General features: G+C 36.6%; 1 protein-coding gene across 1 annotated transcript in view; it reads left to right on the forward strand.

Annotated features, from left to right (window-relative positions):
- The window catches only part of brinp1 (bone morphogenetic protein/retinoic acid inducible neural-specific 1), a 123,074-nt gene extending 107,006 nt beyond the window's left edge, over positions 1–16,068 (forward strand). Inside the window, exons 6-8 of the mRNA XM_017407886.3 lie at positions 4,974–5,210; positions 9,250–9,472; positions 13,114–16,068. Coding sequence (XP_017263375.1) covers positions 4,974–5,210; positions 9,250–9,472; positions 13,114–14,254 — 1,601 coding nt within the window. The 3' untranslated portion in view covers positions 14,255–16,068. The remainder of the gene's footprint in view (positions 1–4,973; positions 5,211–9,249; positions 9,473–13,113) is intronic.
- Positions 16,069–18,992: the final 2,924 nt, after the last annotated feature.

Consider the following 18,992-nt stretch of genomic DNA (forward strand, 5'->3'; position numbering starts at 1 on the left):
ACCCTCCATGCATGGTTAGTAGCTTCCGAGTCTTAACATCTGTGGTCTTCATTTCCTCCTTTGGCCAGGTAATTATTCCTGCAGGGTATCTGATTTATATATATATATATATATATATATATATATATATATATATATATATATATATATATATATATATAAACATGCAACTCTTGATTGACCTGGCATGATATTCAGGGAGTTGACATGTTGTGGCTTGGTCAGGTGCAGTGAGTTGACTTGCAGTCCAGTAAGTTTGTGTGCAGTGGACTGACCTCGACCCCTTTAATGTTTCTGTGTATGCTGTAACAATAATTCAGCACTATGGAGAGCGCATTTACCTTTCCACTTTGCCTTCCCTTCAAAATCTTGTTCCAACATGCAATTTCAGCATTTTAAAAAGCATAAACAGCAATCTTTGAATGCCAAGACCATTTTTATGCATAATTTATTATTTTGCAGTAATTGCCACACCTGCGTGCTGAACAAATGAATAGGTCAGTTTCATAGATAGCGTAAATACTGACCCACATGTTTTTTTTGGTTTGTTTGTTTGGGTTTTTTGTTGTTATTGTTTAGTTTGTGCTACATATGATACATATTATCAGGGCTATAGACAGACCTTTTTAAATGGCTGGTGTTAAAAGTTTAAAATTGTCATGTAAAAAAATCATATTTAGTATTAGAACATAATTTTCATGCTTACCTGTTTAATTATTTGTGAATAAATCAGTCTGCTGGTGGTAAGTTATTCCTGTGTTTGACCAACAATAAATGGCAACTTCTGTACCTTGCCAACAACACAGTAAATCTACGCTTTTTATGGTTTGGGGTCTTTGTTTTAGTTCTTGTGCTTTTCCTGAATTCTTGTTTGGTTTTCTTAGGTTTCATTATATTTCAAAGAGTCCTTGTAGTACCATAACCTCTGGGTCCCCTCAGTTATTTCTGCTTCCAGGCTCGCATACACATCTGTTTATTTATCTGTAACCAACCCACCTGTTTCCACAGAATAATATATATATATATATATATATATATATATATATATATATATATATATATATATATTGCTTATTTTCAAATATTTGCACTCTTTAAAAATAAATGCTTTATAAAACTTACTCAAAAGCCAGAGAAAACATGTATATTAGAAGATGAGAAAAACAAAACAAACAACAATAACAACAACAAAAATCTATGTTACAATCTGGACATCAAGGGAGCATTGAGATAAAAATAGAAAGCCAATTGTCCAAAATGATCATACTAACACAAAAATACTCAAATAAAACTGGCTCTAAAGATAGCAAGTCAACAGCCTTGTTCGACAACACAAGCTCCTGCTTCCTTGAGTGCTTAGAGCACTTATGATAATCTCTGATAATCTACTCAGCACAGACACATCAACATATTATCTGTTTGAATGCTAAGTACAGCTCACTCAGAACTTTAAAAAATGCTAACATATTCTGAGAGCTGAGAATTGCTCCAGTGGAACATGTTATCCTCTGTCAGGGCCCAACACGCCCACGCTGTTAGACACCTAAATCGCTTTATGCAAAGAAATTAAAAGTGGATAAATAGCTACTTCAGCTGCATATCTACCTCTTTGTTGCAGTAAAGGATTCTGAGTTTAACGGGCAAACGCAGCAACTTTTTAAACAATATGCCCTCTTTTGCATTAAGAAAATAGGATCAGCAGGGAAGGCTGGGCAGCCATTGATATAGGAGAAGCAGACCATCCTCTTGTTCAGAGGATTTTTGTATCATAGCTGCAACGATAACCTCCAGTAGTAATTTAATGCCCCCATTGAGGTAATGCACTTTATTGCACCAGTGGATTAAGTAATGATTATTTTGTGAAATTGCAGCCACACAATGGTCAATTAATCTTTAATGAAACTGTAACTTATGAGGCGGAGCATGGCATTCCAATAAGCAGGCTTGCCAAGGCAGTTACAAGCCTCAGTTGCGGTCTGTACTCCCTATCTATCACCATGTTTTTCAAAAAAAGGAGCACTTATGAAAGAGACATAATGAAAAGGCAAAGCCACAGTTGCAGAGTCTCCATTTTTTAGCATTCATAGAACATTTGTGAGCCTATATTCTCCAAACTATATTGGTGAAATATATCAGCCTTTATGTATGCAACATGATTATGTTCCATTTTGTGGTGCTATTTATTTGTGGCCAGCCAGGCATTGAGATTGAAGGGAATTATTTGCACTGACAGAGCATGAAGTTGGAGGTTATCAAATAGCTGCATGGATTTTGCAATATGTACCTTTCATTTCATCATCTCCTCTTAAATGATGGTAAGTGTAACTCCCTACTCCAATATCTAGTGTTTTCCCCAACTCGTACCCGCCTCAGAGTCATATAAACTAGCTTTATGACCCAATCATTTCCAATTTTGTCACATGTTATTGCACTAACCTAGCAAAGCTTTGTAAGTCACAAAGATAAATGTTTTTTATCTCTGATTGGTTTCTCCTTTTATTTTTGGCCTGAGGGCTCCAATTCTCCTGCTCATTTGACGCAGCGCTAACAAATGTTGACTGATTTTACTTCTATTGTGTGACATCATTTCTGCACTGGAGTGGGAAGACCAGATGAGGCCTGAAACTTCCAATACTCAAATGCGTACTCAGCAGAAGAACGGAGAGGAGAGCAAAAGAGGTGAAGAAACAGGAGTGAAAAAGAGTGATTGATGGAGTGAATGAGAGCCAAAGGATGATGGGGTGGAGTTAAGGGGCACACAGATATGTGCGTTGGGAGTAGGAGTGAGTGTAATGAAGTAAGACAGTAGAAGATGTGTACAGAGACAGAGTAAGAAGCAGAGTGAGGCGCATGGGAAGAGAATGGACAGAAATGCTGAGGAAAAAAGGGAGAGTGGAAAAACAAGAGATTGCAAAACTGATAGTGCCAAGCTGAATGTCAGAATCTCAAATGGTTGCTTCTGCAATCTTGCAGTGCTAACACACTGATAGAAAAAAAAGGAAATATGTGTATGTGTTGATAGTAGGGTTGAAGGTATGGTTAGATGGAAAAGGGTAGATGAGGGGTGGGAGAGACCGAGTCACTCGGTGTTATTGTGCAGGCGGCCGCTGGCACCAGCACTGTCAGGGAGCAGCGTTGATCCGTGAACTTGCCATCTGGATTTTCCCACAAATCACATTAAAGTTTCAAGCCTAGGAATACATCAAGCTAAATGAATATTGGATCCAGACAGGCCTGATGGAGAAAAAGCCCAGGGCAACCCAAGTCTTTTGTGGTCAGACATGATCTATCTATCCTCTGTACTCGCTCCATCCATGCTTCCTTCAGTTCCCTTCATCACAGATAGACACTGGTTTTGATAAGGTACAGAGAAGAACAGAAGTTATCGTTATGCAAATAAACAGATAAAGGAATACTAAAAATAATAATAATAGTAGTAGGTACACATTTCAAACAAAGGATAAGGCATTGCGGTACCTTCAGATTTGGTCTTAAAGACAATTCGTCTATCCATCACCCATGTCCACTTGTGCAGGGTTGTGGGTCACAGGGTGTTATCTCCAGCTATTATAAGGTGAGAAGTGGGGTAGAGAAAAGGTTTGGTTGACAATTATGAACATTTAATGTCTTACTCATTGCGGAAAGCAAACCAGTCAAAACTAAACTGTTTCTTCAGACTGAGTCAGTTCAAAGAGCTACATACCATGTATGAGATAATATTGCAAATAACCTTTCCACAGAGCCCCACTTCAAAGGGTTTCAACTGTGACTTTAAGTAAAAATTTTAAACAAAGATGGCTCCTTATAAGTGTTTACATTAAAAACAAAATTTTGCTCCATGAATAACTAAAACACAGCGTTCATTCTTTTCTCTTTTTTTCCCACAAAGTGTCATCACAATGACTGCTGAAGTTGTGCTGTGCTTCAGATTCAAATCATTAGGACTTTCATCTGTTTCTAAATTACCCACAGTTATGTTTAGCGTTTGTTGTGGGTGAAAATAAGGAGGATTAATTGCTGCATGCAAATGCATAATGAGAGACCATTTGACTCCATGACAACATCCTGAAAGTGATTCATGTGTACAGTATGAAATTATATGCTTACTTTCCCTTTCATTTTGGTTGCATTATGTTGACTTTGCATGAATGGATTCCGCCTTTCACCCAAAGGTGAAAATAATATGTGAGCAGGAAGAATAATGCAATTATTCATCACTCAGTAATATGTTTTGTTGTGGTTCCTGGTTGCATATTTTCTGCAGAAGCACTATTTGTGCTCAAGTAAAACCTATTAAGAAAATATGGCCTCTTCGAGATGTTGTTTCATACAAGAAGGAAAAATCTATTTAGTTCTTTTCCAATCCAGTGGCTTGTAGAGCCGGGGATTTATTTCCCCCGGTCTGAACTGAAGAGAAAACCTGTGCTGTTAGATGTCCAAGCTTCAGTTCTGTGAGATCCCCAGAGTGAGATATGGATTGGCTTGGACTCTAAAAATTATAAACACCTTGTCAGTGATATTAAAGAGTGAACTGGAAAGCTCTAAAATATGCACAATAATATCTATTAACATGCATTTAGCTGAATGAAAACATATGGTAACACACATCAAAATACATATTTAAATATCACATGCAAAGGGAAAAAAAATCTTAGTTTAATAAGCCAATACATCACAGAAAAGCAGGCATCTATCGCTGTCATTCATTGTCACTTCACGAGTGACTCACCACAGACAGCTCAAGTTAAAAAGAGGTAAGCTTTCAAGCACATCCTTTAGAGAAATAAATGATTGCTGAGAACACAAAGCTGTCTCAGTTGCAGACCGTTCTTTGCCACTTATGCTCAACTTTATTTTCCCTTGTGTGTTTTTAATTTTGTACAAAGATACCATATGCCTATCATGTATTGAAAGATTGTCACTTTCTCCTTTAAGCTACTTCTGTTAAAACCTCTGATTCTTGTGTCTTGCAGGCCTTCAGGTCATATTCCCAGAGTACCTGCAGGAGAAGTTTGTCCAGTCAGCTCTGAGCTACATTATGTGTAATGGAGAGGGGGAGTATGTGTGCCAAAACAACCAGTGCATCTGTCAGTGTGCCGAAGACTACCCCCAGTGCAACTGTCCCATCACTGACATCCAGATTATGGAGAACACCCTCTTGGTGATGTCAGAGTCCTGGGCGGCCTCTTATAAAGACTTTGAAAACTCTGGTAAGCTGGAAACTCCTCTAAGATTCTGTAGTCTTGCAATAATCTGAGCAGAGTAAAGCTGTTTTTTTTTTTTTCCTTTTGATATATATTTAGCAAGGAAAACTCATAGTGCTGCAAAAGATCCAGGTGCATGAAGTGCAGGGGGGTAGTGGTGCAATGTGAAAGCTCATGCAAATAAACATGCAGCATTAGAAATGGACACAATGGAAGGGACACTTTAGTCACTCAGAGTCTAGATCCAAAGCACCTGGTTCTGCTAAATCTATTTAATTTTAATGTTATTTACATAAGTATGCCCCAGTTCAGTTTGCAAGAAACAGATGCATATTTTTATATTCTATGGAAAAAGAGGTGATGTTTGTCGTTAAGGTCACTTGCAGATAAAAACATAAATAATTTAATATGCACATGCACTTCTAATTAAAAAAAAACTTGGAAAAAAGAAACCTAGTATTTTTTCCTGAACATATAAGTTATGTATTTACTGTTTTCTTTCAGTGAGTATGTTTTCAGTGACTCATACACATGCAGCTATATATATATAACTGCTGCATGTCGTTAGTGTTATATATATATATATATATATATATATATATAACAGACTATTATATCACATTTCACAGACAGGTAATCTTGCTCTGTGTAACCTTAATGTCAAGAAGCTTTCAATTTGTTTAAAATAATGAGCCACAGACGTTCTTAAGATGACCCGCAGTAGACGTACAGTTTTTTTAAACAAAGTCACAGCAATGAAATTCAGGTCTTCATGAGTTCTAAGATTTGTTTGTTTTTTGTTTTCTGTGTGATGTCACACATTACACATTTTAATTGTTTCTTTAAAATAGTTGTGCACTGCACTGTGGTATTTTATTGCTTCCCCCCAATCAAAATTGACAGTTAGTGTGCTTTAATACTGCCAGTAGAGGGATTTGTTCTCCAGGTACAGAAAGAAGATGATCTGACACTGGACATGATGCATTCATTGCTCAGTAATCCTATCAGGAGGCAGAGCTTTGCCTGTGTAAAGTCATTGGCTGTGAGCACAGCACAGTCTGTTAACATGGCTGCTGCTCGGACTAAAGCTGAATTTGAGGATGAAAGCTGTTCTGTGGATATTCAGTTCATGTACCATGTACAGTTTACATACCAGAGCTGTGAATACTAATCACCCCTATAAAAATTTCTCATTTATAGCAGTAAATAATAAAATAATGTTGCTGTCTAAGCTTGAACTTCTAGCACTTTCATTAGATATGACACACATGCCACCAAAGCTCTACAGGAGCTGTAAAGTTTCTTCAGTAACAAGAGATTAGCTGCACAAGCGGTGCCACTTCACTGTACACACTGAACTGCTGCATGTCGTTAGTGTTACTCCAAGTATAAACTAATGCGTCTCAGCCATTATCATAAAAACATGCAAGCAGGTTTGTCTTCAGTCACAGTGACATGTCATATTAAGGCTATTCCAGTAATTACAGCTACACACTCTCTTAGTTTGCCTCGGCAGCAGTCGGTGAGCACACATGAGCAAACTAGCTAATCTAGTTATCTGTCTAACTGCAATTATCGCTGCAGAGCAGCACAGGTTTTGCCCACATCCGTGTTTGACACAAAATGTGGCTGTTTAAATAGGCACAACTATATCAGGAAACAAGTCAGCCTTCCTGAAAGAATTAGTTATTATGACTGAAGGCAAACTTCAATGCTTGAGAGTGCACAAATTAGTGCAAGGGGAGTGCAAAATTTATTGCTAAATAGCAAAAAAAAGTATAGAGAAAGAAGACACTAAACTAATATACAGTCAGATACTTTATGATTATATAAACATTGAATTTTCTTCCTCTTTGAATAATCACAGATTATCTATGCATCTGTACTCCGGAGAACTGTTGCCATCTTAAATTTACTGACTAGAGGAATGATCTACCTCCTCAATATTGTCTCCCATTCTGTCCTACTTACCATTAATTACTAATCATTTGGGAAATCAACTATATGTACAACCTGATAGGTTTTAAAAACATTAGTTGGAAATATGGATTATTGGTGTGAGCTAACAAAGTGAGATGCAATGGCACAAAAGGTAAAGTGTTGTTAAATTGAGAGCCGTAATCTTGTGATAAGGTGTGCTGTGTGGCTTGAGATAAGAGTCTCTGGGACTGTTTTGGTGGCTCAATAAAGGAATGGATACAAGACGTTTAAGCTTTTATAAAGGAATTTGCGTACTATTGAACTGCCATTGAAACATAACTTGATAATGGAGGTGTTTTTTCAAGTAGATAACGCTGAACGTTAGGTGCTGGTGATGCCCTGGTTATTCGAGGAAAAGAGGTGAAAGGCATTTGACATGTCTGAAAGCTGGGTGGAGGTTTATGGCAAGTTCAAAACAGGGGAGGAGAAGGATTCTGGCGTCTTTGAAGAAAAAGGGAACAGAAGCTCTGACATGCCTGGAAGGAGGGTGGAGGAATTTCTGACATTTCTCAGCTATGGCTGAAAAAGAAGTCTTAACTCTGGTTAATACTGTTAAAATGTCTCAGGGACAGCTGTAAGAGACGACTGGCATGTTTTGCAGATGCATCATTTAAATATGAGAGTTGGGTGAGGCAAACTCTTCTGTAGTCACCAAGAATATTTATGTAAAGCGTTCCACCTTGACATTTTATCTGAGCAAAAGTGTGTTTATTTATTTTGTACATTTGCTTCTAGAAGTATTATTCGTCATAGAAACTATGGAAGCAGGAGATAGAATGCCCAATACGTTTGTTGCTTTCACTTTTGAGCTATTTTAAGCTTGAAACAGACAACGCTGTGAATACATTTAGGGTATTAAAACAACAGGTCAAATATTGTGCAATAGTGTTGCATGGAAAGGTTATGAGCAATTACTTTTATACCTGTTGTAGATAGCTCTGAACAACCTTAGTTTTAATAAATAAAGTTCAGTCCTGACTGGGTTGATGAGCTACGGCTAATCACAGCAACACAAAGAGTTCCCAACTTAAAACAGCTTAAATCTAAAACAATAGTGATTCATGTAAACACTATTTTATAAACAATTAGAATGCTGTTAATTTCTTAATACATGTTTTTTTATATATCAAAGTCTTTCTGCAAGCACAGTTAGCATCAGCAGCTAGCTGTAACATTTCCAGTGAAACATGTTGCACTTCTGGCCATAAATTCATGATATTCCTGCTGGAATAATCATGTAACCCAAAACTATCAGTGATGTAAAGGGTTGTAATAAAGCATTCACATGGACCATTAAGATTTTTTTAGCTTGTTAATCCTTTCAGAATTAAAGTCTGTTTCTCCAAACTGAGATCATTCAAAGATCTATTTACAACAAGTAAGTGATTAATTGTTTGTAACTTTTTCATATAAACTAATTTAAAAAGATTTCATTTAAAATGTTGTTTTATTATTTCTAAAAATGTGCTTCATTTTATTTTGAATATAACATTTCACTCAATGATACTTAGCACACAAATCAAAAATAAAATTTTGTTCTTCTTATTTGCAAGACTTTCAGATAGATTTTCAAGCCCACAAGTGACAAAACAGAGTTCTACTTTTGAAAACAGCATGGTCTGAGAAGAAAGAACTGAGTATGATTCAAGGCTGTAGGAGCAACACAAGGACAATCATCACTAGCTAAAAGAAAAAAATGTCTGAGTCGTAATCTTACTAAGAGCACAGAAAAGAGGATGATTACTGCTTTGAGAGTCTTATTTTTCTACACATACATCAGAATCAATCTAAAAAATCAAACCCAATGACACCAAAGAACATAATAATAACAGCCTTTAAAGACAAGAAAAAAAGTATGTAATCTACAAAACAATTCTTCTTTTCACAATACTAAGAGTTTCTGCAATTTTCCTTTCAGTTGTTCTTTTTAATACTTTTACAGTAACATGGACACATTGTGTACTGTTTGTATGCATGCAAGTTACAGTATAGAAAGTGCTTATGTATTTATTTTTCTCAATCTTTACCTCTCCACTGTGCGACCTATTCCCTCATTCATTCCTAGATGAGTTCAAGTCATTCCTGAAGAGGCTCCCCTCAACTCATTTCCTGCCCATCAGCAGTGTGCATCTTCTGTGGGGCAGTGACTGGGACCTGCAGGCCCGTTACAGACTCCTTCAGAGTTCCCTAGAGATCCAGCGGCTCAAGATTCAGCGCACCGCCCGCAAGCTCTTTAGCCTCAGCATCCGTTGTCACCACAATCCCAGCCACCAGATGCCTAGGGAGAGGTGGGTAGAAATATGACCTTGATGTAGATTTACTCAACAAAATGAACCAAAGATTTAGATATCTTTTTTTTTTTAAATGTACATGAATTTTAGGTGAAAAAAATAAGCAAAAAAATTAGACACTTGTCGGAAAAAAAATCCTTAAATTGATTCGTGGGTTTATTTTAAATGGCACTTTTTGAACCATGAACAGTGAGCGGGTCATCTATAATAGATTTTAGCTTATGGCCGTGTTTTTACTTTACATCAAGTCAACTTAGTGCTGAGGCTTGCACATGCCCAAAACACTATAGCTCACTCTTGTATTTTACTTAGGAGACTGAAAAGAAAATGTAGCTGTGGGAGTTTTCTTGTTAGGTCATTGCACACATCTGTCACCACCTACTGCAGTTGCAGCTTAAGAGCCTTGCCGTTGATGTGCCATGGTGTCGGCACTACAGGAAATGCCAAGAATGTCCCATATTTACTGTAGTAAATCAGAAAACACCATGCAAACTATAGCAAGATACCGGCTGCCACCAGAAATGTCTCGAAAGCTATTCAGCGTAGGTGGCGTCTCTGTGTAAATGGAAGCAGAATTGGTTAAATATTAATTTAAGTGGTCTGAAAATCAGCCGTTGTCAACTGCCCCTGACAGAAAATGGAGCACACCCACATTTGTCTGAGAGAGTTGGCAAGGGTTTGTTCTGAAGTGTTATCAAAGAGCTGCAGTATGTGCTTCCTCTTCCATGGAGTAAACATCAAGAGTGCCTGATGGCACAGGAAATAAGAGCAGCGTGTTTATTTGTTTGCTGGTGTGAAACAGCTTTGCATCAGATGGTGGACTTATTTGTTTTCATCACATATTTTAGGAAGGTCTTACAGAGCTGTTGTTGTGCAGGGTGTCATTTCCCTACTCTCTATGTCCGATAGTCTTTTTTTCATTGTTCCTACTAGATCAAACATGTTTATATTTTTGTCACTTTATTTGGCTGTATAATAACTGGTGCATTGTTATATTTTTTTCTGTTTTTTTAAAAAAGCTTTGCACTGTACATTCATTTTACTATCACAAAATGAGTTTTTAGCCTATGCAGTAAGTCTGGTATGACATGGATCTATTTAAATCAACTCCTCTATACCCATGTCACTTTTTTAAGTAAAGTGCCCCTCATGACCATTAGAGAACCATTACCTTTTTTTTAACAGGCTTTAACTAGTGATCAGGGGACAAGGGAATCTGAGCAAAGCAGAAACCGCATTTAGTATTTTCTTGGTCTGAGCCAGACTTGCTAAGGGAGATTTTTAAGTATGTCTTTAATTTGCTAGTAAAAAAAAAATAATAAAAAAGATGCTAATAAAGATGTAAAAAATATTAACATTAATAGTAAAAATAAATAAATGCCTTGCCAAAGTGTTGAAGAATAAATACCATTACTTTGGATTTCATCAGAACAGAATCCATTTAAGATCATTTTGCCCTCCTCTATGTAACCTGCAACAAAGACAATAGCACAGTCACCCACCTGCTACCTTGCATTGTAGAGTGCTTTGAGAGCTGCTGTAAAAATCATACTCAGTGAATTCTCTAGTGGTTTTGAAACCATCTACACTGCTCTGTTGGGAGAATATCCCCCCCAGCTGTAAATACTGAAGCCCCAGTGATTGCTTTGATCACAGATTACACTACTGACATAACAGTCTTTAACACTGCACAGTCCTCTCGTCTGATCAACAAGTGGAAAATATTGTGGTTTTCCTAAGGGAAAGTGTTATGCATAGGCTAGTTTGGACTTGTACTGTCTTATAATCTTATTCGCTTAAATACCTTTTTTTCTCTGTCAGAAAGCCAGGTAAATAAAAGAAAATACATGAGTGTGAAGGCACAGTTGGGTTTACCAAATCACCAATTGCTCAATAGTCCTGAGATAAAAATCTTAAAATATTATAGATAGGCGAGTCAGCCCTCAGTTTAGACTAAAACTTGCACTTTCAGTGTCAGGATTGCATACAGTATATCAACATTGGAATATAAAAGAAGGGATAGTAGAACTTATTGCTTTGCCGGAGCTCTGTGATTCCAGGTATTTGTTGCTATGTGCTTAAGAAGAAAATTTGAAGTGAAAACAGACAAGAAAAAGCTCTTGGGATGCTGTGTTGCCTAGGGAACATGCTTAAATGTATTCCTATGCTTCAGATATTCTGAATGTGAACTAATGAACAGCGTATTCATACCTATGTTAAAAATAGAGGGACTGCAATATGTAGCTGGTCTTAATGCATTCACATAGAAAGTTTGATTGAATTTAATTATCCTGACATGCAGGCGTAGCAATGGGCTTCAATATTAAACTGGTCCCACGCAGCTTTTAGTTTAATCACAAAATGGATCCAACATAATAAAAGAGGAAGTTACTTCTTGTATTTATTATTAACATGATGTGACTCTTTCAAGCAAAACTTATTAAAAAAAAGTTTTGAATCATAATAACCACTTATTTGAATTTTAAAGAAAGTATGTCAATAAATATATTTAAATCAACTAATAAAAAAATGGGTACCAAAACCTCTTTATTTGCTATATTCAAAACTTCATAACACTTAACAACCATATCATTGTTCTATGTTTACTTCTCCACCAGGCACCCATGCATTATAAGCATCATAAATTCCTGTGGTAAACACTCACAGTGGAACCCTAAATAGATTTGCCAGTGCATTTTCTTTATTAGTACAGTAGCTTCCTTCAGGTACAATGGACTTAAGAGTCTTCATGTAAATGATTAATGGTGACAGATATGGAGTTGCATTATTCCCAGCCAAATCATTTGCATCCAGTTTATGCACTGGCTTTAATTATTCATGTTCAGAATCAAACTTGTTTAATGGTGTGTGACCTTAGCATCTATGCAATAATGGAGAGATAGTTTCTATTTAACATGGCACATACAGTATTAAAGTAAACATTTTACTTTGTCCTGTTTTTTCTTAAATATATCTTGGTTAAAATGCTGTATTTGTTTGTCTTTTTTTCTTTGTCTATAACCCTATAAAAGAATGTATAAAAAATAAATAAAACTCAATTTTAATTTATGAATGTGAGCGAACACAGGTCATTTCTTTTGACACCTGGCCCTTCCTGGGCTCTGTGATTCTTAAAAGTATACAATTTTACTTATTGCTGTATGTAAAAACAAGAAAAAGAACTTGAATTTTATCCAAAGTCAAATTGATTGACCACAAATAGCAAAACCTCAAAAGCGTTTGAAAACTTTCTGACACCACTGTTTCGGATGCTTATGTTGTAAAAGATGCAGTGTCATCAATAATATTAATAGTGCACAAGTTCACTTCCATGTCAATCTAACCTTGACCAGACTTCTGCTCTGAAAAATCAGGAATCAGAATTCAACTTCTGTAGTCAGGAAAGAAGTAACAGTACTGTCAAGATGACAAGAGAAGATGCCTGAGGGGAAAAAAGCAAGATGAGAATAGCAATTAATGCTTCCCACGTACTTGGACACCATTTTGTAAAATTCTCTGACTTTATACTCTATTTTACATTAACTTAATCCATTTAATAAATGTCACATTTTGAATCTAATCAAAATTCTGATCACTGGTAATATGTCTGTCCCATTTTCCATCTTCTTTCTTTCCAGATCTGTGATGCAGTGGCTCAACAGGGTTCAGTCTTTCCTGTACTGCAATGAGAACGGATTTTGGGGGACCTTTCTGGAAAGCCAAAGGACATGTGTGTGCCACACAGGTGTCACTCTGTGCCAGCGGCCCATTCCGTGTGTCATAGGTGGCAACAACAGCTGTGCCATGTGCAGCCTGGCCAACATCTCACAGTGTGGCTCCTGTAACAAGGGCTACAAGTTGTACCGTGGCCGCTGTGAGCCCCAGAATGTGGATTCAGAACGTAGTGAGCAGTTTATTAGCTTTGAAACCGATCTGGACTTTCAGGACTTGGAGCTGAAGTACCTGTTACAGAAAATGGATTCACGATTGTACATTCACACCACTTTCATTAGTAATGAGATCCGACTGGAGACATTCTTTGACCCACGATGGCGTAAGCGCATGTCTCTGACTCTGAAAAGTAATAAAAACCGGATGGACTACCTCCACATGATAATTGGTCTGTCAATGAAGATCTGTCAGATGCGAAACAGCAGTATTGACCCCATGTTTTTTGTTTACGTCAACCCATTTAGTGGCAGCCATTCTGAAGGCTGGAGCATGCCCTTTGGTGAACATAGTTACCCGCGCTGGGAAAAAATACGACTGCAAAACTCCCAGTGCTTTAACTGGACTCTCCTGTTGGGCAACAGGTGGAAGACCTTCTTCGAGACTGTGCACATTTACCTGCGTAGCCGTGCTAAGATTCCAACTGGCCTTCGCAATGACACGGGCCAGGGTCCAGTGGATCTTGCAGACCCTAACAAGCGGCAGATCTACATAAAAATTTCTGACATCCAGGTGTTTGGTTACAGCCTGCGCTTTAATGCTGACCTGCTTCGTAGTGCCGTACAGCAGGTTAACCAGTCGTACACGCAAGGAACTCAATTCTACTCGTCCTCATCTGTTATGCTCCTGCTACTGGACATTAGGGATCGGATTAACCGTTTAGCGCCTCCTTCTGCACCTGGCAAACCCCAGCTGGACCTGTTCTCTTGTATGCTGAAGCACAGGCTGAAGCTCAACAACAGCGAGATGATTCGAGTGAACCATGCGTTGGACATGTACAGCACAGAGATACTAAAACAATCAGATCACCTGACTGCTAAACTCTGTTGAGCATAATATTAACACAAGGACAAGAAACTAAAGAGGAACACCCAACAAATTAACTATGAGGGAATGTTAATTTTATTTTATTTTTCCCTTTTCATTTTTTGACCTTTTCTGCCTTTTGATGTAATATTAACTTTGTAAGTATAATTCTTAAAAAAAAAGAGGAAACGGCACTGATGAAAAGCTGTTTTGGCAGATAAAGAAGATCAGTGGAAACATTACAAGGACTGTATCATATTTGTCCCAGCATGTCTGTAATTCCCTTAAAGAACTTAAAAGAGAGAGTGGAAAAAATATATTAAATCTATGTACTGGTGAAAAGGAGGCCTTGATTATAATCTAAGGGATCAAAGGTTATTATATCTGAAACTGCCATTCTTTATTGAGGAAAAAAAGACATTTTTAGAGGAGCAAAGAAAAAAAAACACAAGGGCAGACCAGATATCATTTTAATTCACCGAACGTGAAGAATATTTCAGACATTAATGACAGTTTAGTATTAAAATGTTTATACATTGTAAGGATTAAATAGGTCTAGTGAATAAGTAGTCACTACATTACTTATAAACTCTTTATTATGTTTCAGACCCACAGTAAATCTGCATTGCTCTCTGTGAGTTATTCAGCACTCTGTCATTGTTCTGACACATAAGGCACACAGCAGGGCGGTAATGGATATTCATGTCAAATAACAAAAGCCAGCTGTTTATATATACATATATGTGGGTGAATGTGTGTGTATGGGTGAGAGGGCATGTCTATATTTCTTTCCCTTTCTTTTTTTTTTTGGCTTAATGCTTAGTGCTGTTTGTTAATTGAATGTGTCACTCGAGATTGACCACTGTCTTTGCTGAATCTTGCATTTGGCGTGCTTTTTCCCCCCTGTGTTTGAAATGCCAGCTGTTTTTTTTTTTTCTTTTTTCTTTTTCTTTTTTTCACAAGGCAGTACCTCCTGGTGCGTGAATGCAATATTGTGGTCTGAAGATTTAACAATCAATGCTATTTTGTACAGCTTTGCAAAATGTACATGTTGTGACTGCTGATTTGTGGAGCTTTTAAGCACCAAGAGCAAAGTGTAAAGCATTCATCATTCAGGCACATTTGCAAGACAACTTAAAGCCATACACTTCTCTGAGGTATAGACATACAGTAAGTCATAAAGTTCATTCCGACTTGTTCCATTCATATGTCTTTGTTTCATTCTCTCAAATGATTTCAGACAAGAGCACAGCAAAAAGTAAAATGACAAGGGAAGGCATACTGTATTATCTTGACCAAGATTGTGTTGTAAAGCCATTGAATTTGTATTTTGTGCTGCAGGAAAAGAAGAAGAAGACAAAGAAGAAAAATCTTATATTAAAGCTTATAATACCTTTTTGGCAGTGTTACTCTGTAAGCTTTTGATGACCATGTGTAAAAATGTCATTTTCTTTTGAGATATAAAATTTAACATTCTCTGCATGTTGCTGAAGAGCATAAAAAGGAGCTGCAACTTTGTTTAACACTCAAAGTCATCAAACTGAAACATGAAACACTACCTATGTATGGATGGTCACACTTTATTTGGGTAATCCAATACTGAAAAGTCTTTATTATTATTAGCTTCATTGCAGGTCTTGTCAGCTACTGGATCTCAAAAAAAAAAAAAAAAAAAAAACAGAAACTTGTTATCTTATACAGCATGTTTATTATTTAAGAAAAGAGAAGCATTTTCTGTTGTGTCACCAGAATTACAACTATTTTCTTCCTATGTAGCAGCTGCTGGCTTTTATATTATTGAGACACCAACATTTTTAAATAAATTTTGGATTAACCAACAGCTGAAAAAAAATCGGCCCAAATAATTTAAGAATCTGGGGATTAGGACAACAAAAGCTCAGCTCTGTGTCATTCATTTAAATTTGTACGGCAGTGCTTTCATCAAGACTGTGTCATTTGGAAAATTGTCATCTGCAACTTTAAGTGAAAAGATTAGCATTAGCATTACACTAAAAGCATGATAATGCTATGTTTTGATTGACATGCTGTAACTCTTTGCTTGTACTAGCTTTGTTGAGCATATTGGCGCGTTCACATCTACATGGAAGGAAGCCTGTTGAGTGTGAATCACCAAATAATCATCCTCAGTTGTTGTCAAATGATTTTGAGATGAAACAATTCCAATACAACTAAAGTAAAAACATTGACAGTATATGTGCTGTTGTTTGGTGTTTATGCATGTTAAATTGTTATCTTCACTGTAGATATGCAGTCAGATGTGCAAACTGTTTTCAAAATGCTGTAACTAGTGTGACAATCCAAATCAAATGACATTTTTGGCTTCTCCTCCAGGTACACAACCTGCTGTTTTTGATTAAAAAATATTTACCCTGAGAAAATGCACTTGCCATGCAAGTAAATTCAGATTCTACATGATGTACTTTGTGAAATATTTGATGTATCCATTATGAAACAAGTGATGTATCCATAACAAGGCAGAGCTGAGCTGACTAACAGAATGCTTTAATGGCTTGAGGTGTAATTTCCTTGACTGTCAAGTATCAGTTTTGGATTATCCAAATGAATTGTTACAAATTATTATTATTATTATTATTATTATTATTATTATTATTATTATTATTATTATTATTAAGTGCCTGTTATCAATCCCTTTAATCTGTTCAGAGTTAAAAAAAAACAACGAAAAAATTAAATTTTACATAGAGTAATGACTTTAAATAGTTCCAGGATTTAAGACCCTACCTGTTAATTAAATTTATTTTTTAGCCCCTCTGGTACACTAACACCTTGAAGGAGGCTTGTGCATGAGGGGAACTTGACCACCAGTCAAAGACAACAGATATTAAATTAATGGTGGATGTTTTTTTTTTCCTCCCTGTTGTACAATAGACATGTAAATAGGATCTCTATTGCAGTAACAATGCTGTGCTACCGTAACATTATCATAAAATATCAGTATTTAAAGGGGATTTCAAAAAAGCCCTCCAAAAACATTAGCACAAAATACAGGGCACTCATGTTTTATGTACTGAATTTGGTTCATGACCATCTCTGACTGTTTTTATATTGTTGTATATTGCAATTTAGTTTTGAGCCACTTGAAAGGTCCATAATACAAGCACATTTACTCGTATGGCATTATGCTACCACAGTGTTGCTTACTGTACATGTATTCATAAATTTGTCTGAGAGTTTTTACACCTAATACCTTGCCTATGTAATTTTTTTGCTTTTCTGTTGGGATTATTATATCAGCTAATTTTAAATGAATGTTTCATATAATAATCTATTTCTCATTAAAATGTTATATTTAATAAGAAGAGCAAGGCTTGTTTGTACAGTTTCCATTTACAAAAAAAAATACATTCATGTCTAGCGCTGAACAAAATACCGTTTTTATCTTACACTTAATTTCAATATTGTATTATTGTCAAACCAATCTGAAACTGTTTACAACTACACCAGTTGTTTAAAAAATTATGACCACCAAGTTGTTTTGAAGTAGAAGCCCCTTTAGCTGTCAAAACAGCTTGAACTACCAAGGGCTTTGACAAAGAATCTCTATGGATGTCTTGGAGCATCTTGCACTCGAAGATTAACAATAGATCCCCTGGGCTCAGCGGTGTCTGTATTAGGCTTGTTTCCAACAGATGCCATCCGATTCTATCAGATTTGTATTCTGGGGAGTTTGGATGTCTTTTTGGAATGGTTGTTGCACTCTTTTAAAACATTTTTTGTGAATGTTTGTACTGAAACCACATTTAAAATTTTTTTTGGTCAAGTCGAAACGCTAAACAAAGGTGTAAAATGCAACGTAAAAAGCAAATTCTCTTTTAACCGTTCTGGCTGCTTTTTGCATTATATGTTTTTTTGTTCTTATTAGTTTTGACAATATTGTTGGAGTAATTTATGTGGGACAAAAATAGTGTTTGTATAATTGTGTAGGGTCACTGCTCCTACTGCAGCATTCAGAATCAGAGGTTAAAGAAAAGGTAACAAATTGGTCTTTTCAAAGTATTCAAACTGAAACCAGTAGCAACTTATGCCTCTAGTTTATCTAATAGTGGCTGTTACACCTTGCACTGATGAGGAAAATGTTTTGTGGTGGAGAATTATGGGGCTTTTCTCTTTGGCCCAACAAGTGGGAATTCCCAGCAATCCTTTTTTTCTGCTTCCACTCCCAACATAAAAAGGCATGCTAGCAAATTACCTTGCATCATGACTTTGCACATACTACAGACATCACACACGGAGTTTGTCTTGTTTTTTTGCAAATAAAATAATGATGCATTGCAATGTACCATGATGTATTTTATCTGATGTTCTGTTTAACTAATTTAAAATTCAGTACGGAAGTTTCACTTGTACCAACATTTCACTACAATTCACCCCAAGCAAAGTCACAGACCTACAATTCAATTCGCAAAGTAGAACACCTGGAGCAGAGGAGTGTGGAGAGAAGAAGCCTGCTGGAGAAATTTAAAGCGAGGACGCACTTGTGCACCATTGGGGAACTCGTTTTGCTACCTGCAACATGTTAAATGGGTGCGACATGTTGTTAAAGACACCTTTAAAAATCATTTGACATAAATAATAAAATACAGTGGTAGGCTGCAAGAAATCAATGGTTAGATGTTACAAGTGTGTTGACAGCAGTCCCAAAGCAAGGGTGGCTCGTTTTGTTAAATGCTATCACCTTTTTTCCCTTCCCTCTTGAGTCTGTCTCACCTCCTCTGTTCAC

The sequence above is a fragment of the Kryptolebias marmoratus genome, linkage group LG14 (assembly GCF_001649575.2).
Source record: "Kryptolebias marmoratus isolate JLee-2015 linkage group LG14, ASM164957v2, whole genome shotgun sequence".
NCBI classification, from domain to species: Eukaryota; Metazoa; Chordata; class Actinopteri; order Cyprinodontiformes; family Rivulidae; genus Kryptolebias; species Kryptolebias marmoratus.